Source organism: Antechinus flavipes, chromosome 3 (genome assembly GCF_016432865.1).
Source record: "Antechinus flavipes isolate AdamAnt ecotype Samford, QLD, Australia chromosome 3, AdamAnt_v2, whole genome shotgun sequence".
In the NCBI taxonomy this organism is placed as follows: domain Eukaryota; kingdom Metazoa; phylum Chordata; class Mammalia; order Dasyuromorphia; family Dasyuridae; genus Antechinus; species Antechinus flavipes.
This window is the reverse complement of record NC_067400.1, coordinates 28,252,573-28,264,886: the sequence shown is the minus strand read 5'-3', so window position 1 is coordinate 28,264,886 and position 12,314 is coordinate 28,252,573. Positions and strand designations below refer to the sequence as shown.

Genomic DNA, 12,314 nt, shown 5'->3' with positions numbered 1-12,314 from the left:
ATGAGGTGGGACTGGCTGGCTGTGGGAGAGGAAGGAGGCAGCGGTGAGATGGAGTCTGGATAATGGAAGGCCAGTGGTGCCCCAGACAAAAAGAGGGGTGTTTGGAAAGGGAGAGCATTTGCGGGAGATAACGATGCTGACTTTAAACACCTATAAGACAGCCAGTGCCATCTGTGCAGGAAGTCTGGAGCTCTGCAGAGACAGATGTGGCAGCCGTGGGCAGACCGAGAAGCCGAGAGGGCCCCAACAGCCATGGCGTACACCTGGTCAGTCTCGCCCACTCGCCTGGCTAATGATCCAGGGGACAGAGAAGGCGCAGCCAGACACAGCCGGGGCCCACGACAGGGCTGGCACCCACTACATGGCCGGGGCCCACAACTCGGCCAGGCCTGACACAGCCGGGACCCAAAGAAGGACGTGCAGCAGCTTCAAGGAAGGAGAAGAGGCAAATGAGGGATCAGAGCTATTTTTGGCAACAGCCATGGAAGAGGAAAGACGTGGGAGCCCAGAGCCAGGGGAAGCAATGGGGGGCAGGGCTTTCTGGGAAAAGGGGAAAGGTCTGAGGAGCGCTCCGCGTTCAGCCAGATGGACATAAAGCTCACTAATGGTGGGGAGGCCACCACCAGGACCAATTCCCGGGGAGAGGTGGGAGCTAATGAACCACCCGGGCCTGTCCGAAGGGATGGGATCGAGGGCAGCTGCCGGCAGAGCCTGGCCGCCAGTGCTGAGGGAGGCAGAGGTGAGCGGGCAAGGCCGGGGGAAGGAGAGAAGGTGGGAGCGTGAGGAGCGGGGAAAAGCCTCTCCAGCAGCTCTTCAGTGACCACCAACAGGGAGACGAGGGGGCCCAGAAGCCGGCAGAGCCGACACTTTACCGTGAATTAGGAGCTCTGAATCTTTGTTGAGTTCATAGAGCCGAAAGGCTTCCTCCAACTCCAGCTGAGATGAAACTGTGCACGGGTCTCCTAGAGGGATAAGATGTAAAGCAGAGGTTAACAGGGAAAAATCTGCAACGGCACAGGTAATAAGCAACTTCCTTAATAGAGGACCTCTCAAAGAAAAATGGCTTTTCCTCTCTGAAAATACATAAAACTATTGCTGACATGTGGGTGACTCTCGAGCTGCCTCATGTAAAGGATTCTCTTTGTTTGAAACGAGTCAGACAATTAAAAAAACCCGCTGATTTCCATTTCTTCAATGTCTCACAGGATACACAAACATGAGATTACGTGTAGGAATTTAAAAACCCCGTTGATTTCTATTTTTCCACAATATCTCACAAGATACACAAAAATGAGATTATATATGGATCATAAAACATGCTGAGTTTTCTTGCATTTGTATTTGAGATTCACATCTAACATGGCAAGAAAATACCAATTATACAAAAGACAAAAAATGACTGCTGTCGCATGACTAATAGATATACCACAAGCAAATGCTCTGTTCTTTTCCTTATCTATTTTGCATTTACTGTGAGTAGGTGGCCTGCCACTTCCATGGGATCGCTGCTGAATGATTTATGACACTCACATGACCTATGGCTTTCACCACAGGTGGCCCAGCTGGGTCTCAGTCTGTTCAAATGAGGCAGTCAGCCTGGAGGGCTTCTGAGGCCTCTTCCAGGCCTGTGACCCCCTACTTAGATCAGGGTTTCTTAATCTGGGGTCTCTGGCCCCACATGTCAGTAGGCCTTGTAACCTTAAGCAGGTAAGAACATGGATGCACTGAGAAGTCCCAGGCCAGGACTTCGGAGAGGGCACCGCTGCCAGCACTAGGGGGACCGAGGGGCCGTCACAGTGGGGACACGTCCGCACTCACTTTCTGTGATGAGAACTTACACTCCAACCACACTGCAAAGACCAGCAGCCCCCAATGACTCGGGAGCTGCGATCAGTGCGGAGCCCACCCCCATATCCAGACAACTAAGAAACAAGCAAGGGGAAGAGAGGAAAAAAAGCATTATACAAAATTTCAAAAGATGACAGCAATGATAGGTCCATAGTCTCTGAATTTCTCCAGTCACCCCAGACTCTCCTCCTATTTCTGGAGGACTTCTTACTTTTACTTCTGGATTAAATATAAATTTCTGTTTGGCCCTGAAACCTTGTACTAGGGGCAGTGAGATGGCCATGTTTAGAGCGCAAACCTTTGAATCAGGAGATCCTGAGTTCTAATCCCACCCAGAAGCTGGAGTCAGAAAGATTTCTCTTCCTGAATCAAGCTGGCCAAGGAGGGAGGAAGAGAAGATGGAAGGAAAAAAGGGAGGGTAGAAGGAAGGAAGGGAGGGACAGAGGAAGGGAGGAAAGGAGGAAGGGAGGGAGGAAGGAAGGGAAGAAGGAAGGATGGACAGAAGGAAGGAAGGGAGGGACAGAGAGAAGGAAGGAGGGAGGAAAGGGAAAAGGGAGGGAGGGAGGAAAGAAGGAAGGAAGGGAGGAAGGAAGGGAGGAAGGGAGGGAGGAAGAAAGGGAGGAAGAAAAGAGAAGGAGGGAGGGAAGAAGACACCCTCACCTCCTTTTCCAGCTGCTCTACCCAAGTCTCCCTCAAATGCACGCCAGTCCTGTCCTCCTCAGACACACGGTCCCTTCTCCAGCTTCCCGCAGGTCTGTGAGGCACATCCCAGGCATTTTTGTCTCCATTAACAGCAGTTCCAACTGCCCCAAATGCCCCAGAATGACCTGCGTCCCTTTTGTGGTCAGTCACTCTGTACACTATGCATTTTGTCCCTGCTCAGCAATGCAAGCTCCCGGCTGCTGGGGTCCTTTCACTTCGGCGTCAGGCCCCCCAAAGCCTAGCAGCCAGCCCACAGGCACTGACTGAGAGCCTGCTGCGTGCCAGCCACTGCTAGGCCTTCAGGACACAAAGAAAGGCAGAAGCCAGTCCCGTCTGACGGAGGGGAGAGAACAGGCAAACAGGTCAGGCCGGGGAGGGCCGGCGTCTGCAGGGAGGCGGTGGCCACGTTCGGGGGGAGAAGGGCCGACCCGCGACACTGAGAGCAGGTGGATCCCGGGCCGGGAGTCGGGGGACCAGGGAAGCTGGGAGCCGCGAGGACGCTGCCGCCCTCACCAGTAACAGGGAAGCCAGGAGGTGGGGCGAGGATGGTGCACCCAGTGTTGCCAGGGCAGATGCCAGCCTGGAGCTCATGACTGTGAGGGCTGCAGAAGCAGAGATGAGGAGGGAATCCCGGGGAAGCTGAGAGGGAGCCTTGGAGACCCCCCTCGGTCAGGCGACACACCCTGGAGACGGGCGCATCAAGGAGAAAGCCAGGGACAAGGCCGTGCAGGGTGAGGAGCGAGGTAAGGGGACCCTCCCAGCAGATGCTCAGCAAGCCCCCGGCCCTGCTCCGGCCCTGCAGCTGGTTCTGGTGGACGTGAGCGGCACCGCCCGACCTCTAAGGCGAGCCCCAGTCTCTCCCGTGTCTGTATTGTGCAGGCTTGCTTGCACGTTGTCTCCCCTCCATCGGATGGGGCAGGTTTGGGTCCTCGTGCCCAGTGTCTGGCAGACAGCAGGTACTTAATAAATGCTTGCTGAGGCAAGATGGTCCCAGCACCTGAAGTAGAAGACCCTAGTCCGGAGATCACCTTTGCTCTCCTTCCCATTTCCTGCCAATTTACGGGCCAGTCAAAAATGCGACACGTGACACTGTCACTTCCACGGCAAAACGTGGTCTTTGCCCCAGACCGGCCCCAATGAAGCTCCGCCTCTTCTTTAAGCGGCACTGGTGTTTTCTGAGCCCGACGCCGGATGTCGGGGTCTCGGCCGGGCCAGGGTGGCGGTCCCCACCCTGCCCTAGCCAATCCACTGCTTTTGGGTCTGCCACCGTATTTTAACAACGCTGACAAGCTGGAGGCAAACTAAGAAGTGGGGGGGGGGGGAGGGGAAGGGGAGAGGCAGGACGGCTGCTGCAAGGACTAGCCTGGGCACAGGAAACAATCAGCAGACTGTCCCAGGGAGGCCGATCTCCTGCAGGGAGAGCATCTAAAGGGCAAGGCAAGCCTGGGAAGCTGTGGATCTCCCTTGCCTAGAGGTGACCACAGGAGGGCAATGTTGCAGAGGGGATCGCCGGGCCATCCTCTCTTCTCTGACCCAAGAACAGAGAGCCCTTTCTCTTACAGAGAACTAAGCAGCTCCAGCTTAGCAGATCTTTCCTACTTGGTTGCACATACATAACCAGATTCCATTTCTGTCCTAAAATATTCATACCATCTCAAGTTTAAAACTTCTTCCCACACAGTATACCAAAGTACAAGCTATAGTTAGAAACCGAAAAACATATTTAAAAGAGTGACAGAAAATCTAAAAGTTTGAGAAAGTGTTCAAATATTCTTCTGCTTAAGGAAAAAAATCAGAGTGAACAAATCAGAAAGCTGCACAGCTAAAAGGGGCCTTGGTGACTGTCTAGTCTTAATGTGAGATTGAGGATATGAGAGATGCAGAGGAAGACACCAAAAAATTTAATTAAATACACTTAACCTATCATTTATAGAAACTTTGTTTAAAAAAAAAAAAAAGGCCAGGAAAATGCAATCTTCTAGTTCTAGGTGAAGGCTCCCAAACCAGCTTCTCTGTACTGGTGCAGGGCCTGTCTATGCTCCCCCCATAAATCTTCCACAAAGGATAGACCCAGTGCTCTAAGGATGCCCTTCTCCAGGATGTCTGACCCTGAGCTCCTTAAAGATGCCCTTCTCTGGGGCAGTTGCCACTAAGGAAGCATCTGGGCCTCCCAGCTTGGGGCCCGTGACTGACCCACGTCCTCTTTTCCCTGGAGATCTTTGACAATGGGTCCTGAGAACAAGCCTTCATCAGCTTTGGGCCAGAGCCAACTTCTGGCTATCACACTCCTCTCAGTGGCCTTTCTACCACCTAAAACTTTGTTTCTTTAAAAAACATGATGATTGAGAGTCATATCTGGAAAAATACAAGGGTACTAAAATATACTAAAAAAATTTTTGCAGAGAGAAGCCTGAGATCATTGATTCACCAAATGCATTCCAGCCTAATCTCCTATTCAATTTCCAGAGAAGTTAAACACATGGATCAGTAGCAACTATGTCCCCTTTTTATAAAATTTATTTTGGTTCTGAACATAACATTCATCAAATAAAATGAATAATTCCACAGATTTGGGAGCAAAAGAACTGCATGTAAAACTGTAGCTCTTAATAAGTGCAGCTGGCTTTTTTTCACAGATGTTCTCCTGAATGCTTTTTTTTTTTTTTGGGGGGGGGAGGGGGCTAATAATTCAAACTTTTTTTTCCTTTAACAGCTTACTTTTAAAATCTCAATGCTGGGGAGCAGCTCAGGATTATCTTCATCTCTTCACCTATTTTGGAAATGGCTCCTTTGCTGTTTCCATAGCCATGTTGCCTCTGGTATCCCTGATCTGCTCCCGCTATATTTCTGGCTTCTTTAGTAGCATTTTCTTCTTCCTCCCAAAACACACCAGGCACTGAGGGGCCAGCACCCACAAGTGAGGGCTCCCACTCCTTAACAGGAAGCATGAACCAAAAATGACAGCCCATTTCCCTTTGGTGAATGCTCACAGGACACCCTCCAATCTCACCTGTAAACCTTCTTGAATCGCATGTTAATTGGTCCTGATGCCATGTGTTTCAGACTTTTTTTCCCTTTCTCTCAGCTATTTTATAAGGAGATATTCCTGATTTCCCACCACCCTCCTCTGTAATTTTATTTTTAAAATGAGTTAGACTTTGCCCTTGGCTGCCATATCTGCTCAGTGAGATGGTTTCTGGGTGCTTCCGGGCTCACCGGTGCTTGGCAAAGGTTATACTTTGGAGAAAGTGCGTCTACGTTAAGATCTTTTCCTGTATTAGTATTTTTTGTTCTTTTAGCATCGCAGCTTCTTTTGCGTAGGTCAGGTTGAACCCACTACAGCGGAATGCTGTTTTCTCTTCCAAAAGATGTTGATTTTGATTTTTGCGCTAACAAATCTATGATCCAACTGCACACAAAAAGGGGATTCGGAAATTACTCCCCTTGAGAGTCCAACTGGGAACACTGCCTCATTTTTGCAGTGTCTGGGGCTCGTTGTCTCTAGCACCTTCCTTTCTTCTGGGAAAAAGTGTTCAGGAACTATAAATGTGGAGTCGCCTGAATAATCTATGAGCCGCTGGCCTCTTGCATTCCTTAGTCTTGGACTGGGTTTCCCAACACATTTTAGGCTATCCCCTCGGACACTCGCCTGTGCCCTGCTTTTGCCCTCTGGGCTACAAAAGGCTCCCCCAGACCCCCAACCCGAGGCTTTGTGCGGCCCAGGCCGGGACCATCCACTCACATGTGGGCTGCTGGGGTGGCTGACCAGGACTGCCATCCCTCCCAACTCTTCCCTTCTTCTAAACTCCCCAACTCTTGCCTCACACTCACTAACTCAGAGTCCTCCTGGATTCTGGCGTTTGTGAGCGTAACATTTCTCCCATCCGTCCCTATCTCTGCGCCCAGAGACACGGCCCCGGTTCAAGCCATCACTACCTCGCTGTGTCTACCGGAGGAGCACCTTCTTTTGTTTCAGTGTCTCTCCGCTCCAAACTGGCCATAATAATTTCGGGGGTCCCTTCCTGCTCAAAAAGCACCAGCCTCTCCTTCGTGCAAATATAAGCCAGCCTCAGCTCGGCACTGAAAGTCCTGCTAATACACGGGGGCCTGGGTCACCTGTCCTGAGCGTCCCTTTCACACCCCACCCTCCAGCCACACGGGCCCAGCATCTCCGCCCCCGCCGGACAGAGCTTTCCCAGCTCGAGCCACGACTCAGGAAGCGTTTCTTAGTCGCTGACAGTTCCTGGAGGTGCTGACACGAAGGCCCTCACGTGGCTTTGCCCGCCTGTTTCCGTGCCGCTCCACGGAGCAGGGCGGGCTTTCCAAAGCCAGGGCCCGTGGCCGCTCGTCTCTGTCTTCCTAACACACCGCCTGAGACCTTGGGCGCTGCAGGCTTCCTAACAGTTAACTGAATTCACTGAATAGCAGAGTTGGCTTGGTTCAGAGATCTTTGTACAATTTTTATGAAATATTAATGAGAAAAAAGCCGAAAGTTAGGCTTAAATCTGCCAGACACATGCTGCAATGTCTCTGCAAGATTTCAGTGGAATTTAAAGCAAGAGCAACAAAAGGAGCTAGTGTTTATGTAGCACTGGAAAAAACTTTGCAAACCTTAACCTCATCCAATCCTCAAGTGGATGCTGTTATCAACCCCATTCTACAGATGAGGAGACTGAGGCAGGAAGAAAAGTGACTTGCCCTTTGTCACACAGCTACTAAGCTGTAAACATGAACTGAAGCCATCTCTTTCTGACTCCAAACCCAACAATCTACCGTCACTCCACCTCTCAAGAGAAATCTAAGGAGATTAAGTCACCTCCACAGAAAGGCAATCTGTGCACTTCCAATTTCCAGCGAGAGACGGACTGGATCAGAGACCAACACCACACTTGTATCCCTAACCGAGTCATGATTCACAGGCCGACCCTGAGTGAACCACTCCGCTGTCCCGCTGCTCCGTTCCCCTCCCTGAGAAGTGGGCGCCAGGGCCGCGGCGGGGACTGCTCACTAGGCTCCTTCCAGATGAGGCGCTTCGGGCGCAGGGCACCGGCCACCGGCCCTGGAGTGAGGCTGCCCCCCGGGCCAAAGGGAAAGGACTGAAGGCGGCCTCCTCTCCCTCCACAGGAGGCACACGTGCACAGACAGAGCCAGAGCAGCAGGGCTAGGCCGGAGCCTACCGGGGGGGGGGGGGGGGGGGGGAGGGAGTACGGAAGGGGGGTGCATGTCCGTTTTCCCCCGGGGAAGGCTGAGAGCAGAGGGAGGGCTCGGCTCAGGTTGGGGGTGGAGGCGTTTGTGAGTGTGTGTGTGCACCTGTCTGAGCGTGTGAGCGTGTGTACTGCACACCTAGGTGCCCGCCTGTGTGCACCTGTGTGTGTCTGTGTCCATCCCTCTGGTAAAGAGAGCAGAAGACAAAAGGAAGTGGCGGGCACCGCGGCCACACTAACGCACCTGCCCACACGGAGCCTCTCCCAGAGAGCCGGAGAACACAAAGCAGCCCTTTCTCTGCCAGACACCGGCCGCCCCCGCAGCCCGCGCCCGCCTCAGCCGCCATCTGCTCGCTTCCGCGCGGCCGCCTCAGGCTCGGCTGCTGTCTGAGGAGCCGGGGAAGGAGCCGCGTGACGCTTCTCCGCACCGGGGCCGCCTCGGACGGAAGCGCTCGCACGCAGGCGCGCCGTCTCTGGTCACCCTGTGCGTGCAGGCGGGCAGCGTCCAGCTCAGATTTCTGAGTAGGTTTGGTAAGAAAATGAAGGGAAGCGCTAATCTCCAGCTCCGCTTACAGGAGAATCCCACCTTAATGGTACAATTACCCAATACTCAAATTTCACTTGAACAAAAGCGGGAAGATCAAGTGAGGACCTCTTCCCTGGCCACCCCCTTCCCAACTCTCCAAATTGGGGGGATGAGGGGGTGGGACCAGGAATGAGCAGTAACATTTACTGAGTGGGGGTGCCCCTCACACTTAGGGGAGCACTTGAAACACATGATCATTCGATCAGGGGAGGGGAGGGGGGCCCGCTGTGATTATCCCCATGTCACAGAAGAGGAAGCCGGGGGAGGGACGAAGCGCCCTTGCAGGGCCGCCCAGGCTCAGCCGAAGGGCCGTGTGCTCTCCATCAGAAAGGACGTGTGCGACCCCCCTGCTCGCTCCACAGCGGGGACCAGCCGGGGCCACTCGAGCCCGACTCCCTGAAACAAAGCGGGGAGAACCGGAGCCCAGTGCCCGGGAGACTGCCCACTTCTGCCAAGAGGAAGCAAGGGCCCACAAGGACTAAAAACTCAGACTTACGGAATGCAAGCTCAGCACACCCTAAGCTTCCCCCGCTAATTCCTGTTCCTTTGGGGAGATGGGGGAGGAATCAAAGACAACAGAGAGAGCCGCTCAGTTACCAAGATTTCCTTCCCAGGAAGGCCCTGGAGACTCACCGGAGAACCAGGCACATCTCGGACGGCACTGCCTCCCTGGGAGGAGGGGCGGGGGCAAGGTCGCCATTCAGACGGCTAATCTCAGCCAGACCCGGGGAGAGGGGCCGCTGCGGGGGGGTCCGAGGAGGAGGATGCAGATAAGAAAGGAATGCAGGGGCAGATAAGGGGCCCCGAAGCCTGGCTGACCCTTCGGCTTCCTCCAGGAACCACGCTGGGCCACCCTGGCAGGCGCCTTTGGGCCCAGGGCTGCCCCACCACTAGATGGAGCCTAGCTACGAACAGCTGTCACACACACAAATGGCCTCTGGCGGATCCATCATGGCCTGAAGCCACGCGACAGCCTTGTGGGTTGGAGAGGAACCCTAGAAACAAGAAGAGGGCCACTGCGGCCGGCGGCCCCTGCAAATCCAAGGGGCTGCTACTGAGCCCTGTCTGGAGGGCCCGGGGCCGGTCGTCACGTTGGCTGCGCCCCTTTGCGCTGGCCCCCCGGGCCTGCCCTCCACCTCGCAGCACCTCTGGCACAGGCCTTTCTCAGCCGCCTGCAGAGCCTTCCACCCGCTGCCGAGACACTTAGTAGCCTGCTCGTCCCCCCAGCAGAACGGGCGCTCTCCCATGGCTCTCTCTGTGCACGAACTGGCCCCCAGCAAGTGTGGCGGCCTGATCTGCGGCTTCTCCCCGGGATTGTCTCCTTCTCCAGGTCCCAAGTCCCAGGCCCCCTCAAACAGCTCCACATCAGGGACTGATAAGATCTTATCTGTGGAAATGACATGACCCTAAAGACCCTGAGACTTCCCTGCCTGGCAGCAGCCAGAGCCTGCCCTGGGAACGGGAGCCCATGCGCTCTGCACACAGCAGGGGCTCCATAAATGCTTCTGCGCCCGGCTCTCTCATGTGGCCTGAGGAAGGCCGAGAGCGCCCGGCTCCCCGCAGAGGAGGAGGCCCCGGAGCCCCAAGGGTATAAGGGAGCACCCGGGGGAGGGGAGGCCGTAAGTGAAGGAACATGCGCCCTCCCCCCTCCCCAGCCAGGGGAAAGGCACAAGGAGGGAAGAAGGATGCTGGGAGGGAGACGCCATCCCGGGCAGCTTCAGCGCGTTGGGCCCATTTCTCCTTGATGAGGAGGGGCTGTCCCTGCCAGCAGCTAAGGGGACGGACCCTGCCCGCCAGAACAACGCCACCCTGCCGTCTCTTCTCTGGCCCTAATTACAGAGGAGGGAGAAACCGGAAAGAAGAGACGGCTCTTACAGACGCTACAAGCTGCATGTGAGCCAAACCAAAGCTGTGTGGGGAAAGCTTCTGCAGTGTCTGGCAGGGCTGCTACACCCGCAGGGAACGGCTGTGGGCGCACTTCTAAACGCGGCTTCACCACCCGGGGGGACTTTGTTTCTCCCCTCAGCGATTCTCCCCATGGAAGTCAGAGAGAAAAGCTGCATTCCCCGCAAACCAATCCCGCAACAAATCATAACCCCCGATCCTCAGGGTGAGGGGCTCAAAGGAGAAAACGGACCGAATGCAAATCTCCAAGCTCTAGAAATGGGTTACACACAGACGTGGCTCACCAAGAGTCATCTTAGCATTTCTGCAAACAGGTGGGGTGTAAATCTGCTTGGGGCGGAAAGCCCGCCGAGCCCTTCCGCAGCAGCAGGGCGAGCAACGAGGAACGAGCATTTACGGGGCTCCTCCCCACAGCCAGCTCCCGTTCTACGGGGACAGGGCAGAGAAGGAAGCGAGCCACAGAAAAGCTGACCTGGGGGGGGCCTCTCTCAGGAAGGCACCCACTCCTCACTGGGCCTGAGTTAAAGGAACAGACCAGGGGGTGGGGCAGGAAAGGCTTCCTGGGGATGGGGAGCTTGGCAGGAACAGAGGCCGGCCCCCAGGTCTGCTGGACGCCCTGGCCATGTGCGAGGGACACGAACAGAGACTGGCCCCGAAGCCCCAGCCCAAGCCTCCAGAAAGGAGCGGGCACCTTCTCTTAGAAGCAGCGGGGAGCCACCGAACCTCTGGAGTGGGGGAGAGGCTGGGCAGGCGCGAGCTTGAGGAGCACCGGCCAGGAGCAGATGAACCTCAGACACTGACCAGCTGTGCACCTCAGTCTCCTCATCTGGAAAATGAGGACTAACCACAGCACGGACCTCTCACGGTACTGTGAGGACCAAATGAGATAATATTTATATTCATATTTTATGTGTTTATCTTATAACTACATCATATATATATTCTGTATATCATATACAACACATTACACACATATGTGTACAACACACACATGCTTGTGCACACACAATACACACACACACAAATATAAAGCCACACAAACCCTTCTCTCTCATTTCCACTTCCTCTCTGAGCAGACCTTTCACTGGGATGGTTAATGAGCAGCTCAGAAACTAGTCCGGGACTTCCTTCTTCTCTTAATCACTCTCTGGGAACCAAACACAAAATGGACAATGAGCTCTCCAAAGAGCTGGACACTAACTGGAAGGAGAAATACAAAACTACTCTTTAAACCAGCCGACTAGCCCAAAGCCGCAGGAGCTGGCTGGCAGATATTCTTAGCTGTTCCTCAGTTACACAGCAGGATACTTGTAGAGAATATATTAAAAAATCTCTCTAATGTCCCATCTATCTCCGAAACCTATGGTTTATAGTTCTAGTCTTAACTAGGAAAAAGTTTCCCTATTAGCCATCTATTTTTGAAGTTTATTCACTATGTTAGGCTGCATCAGGAGAATTCATCTCAGACACAGCCAAGCAGACTGGATTTCAAACCAGAAGACCAAGTTCTGCATCCAGTTCTGTTCCTTCTGGGTGACTGTGGGCCAGTCCCTTCATGCTTCTAGATCTCGCGATTTATTTCATCCATAAATAAGGGGTGGAACTACGGTTCATTCCCAAGGTCCCCTACCAATTCTGTGACATCATGGTGCTTATATAACCACAAATCAAGATTATGGGGTACATGGTCTAAAAGACTTTTTTTTTTTGGAACAAGAACTAGTCTTTTACAAAAATGCCTACTTAAGAAGGAAAATCAGCTATTTTTGTTCTAAATTGTTTGCTTAGATTAAGTAAACCAGTTTTTCCACATGCATATCAAAACAAATCTGTGGAACATGTTTCAAATAAAAAAAAAGGGCAGATGTTTTTAAATATGTTTTAAGAGATTAAGTACAGTTAAGCTCTTTGTTTATTCTAACATGAAATCTTACAATTAGATAGATAGTTTTTTCTTAATAATAGCTTTTCTGATCTGCCTGGGAAATCGACTATAGCTCTCTCTTCTACTCTAATTAGGAGTTGGGCCTCCACTTCACCTTGGGAAAAACTGTTAAATAACTTCATAA

General features: G+C 53.2%; 1 protein-coding gene across 1 annotated transcript in view; it reads right to left on the bottom strand.

Moving 5' to 3' along the window:
• PRKCI (protein kinase C iota) overlaps nt 1–12,314 on the bottom strand; it is a 58,900-nt gene that overhangs the window by 27,069 nt on the left and 19,517 nt on the right. Inside the window, exon 3 of the mRNA XM_051983166.1 lies at nt 873–962. Coding sequence (XP_051839126.1) covers nt 873–962 — 90 coding nt within the window. The remainder of the gene's footprint in view (nt 1–872; nt 963–12,314) is intronic.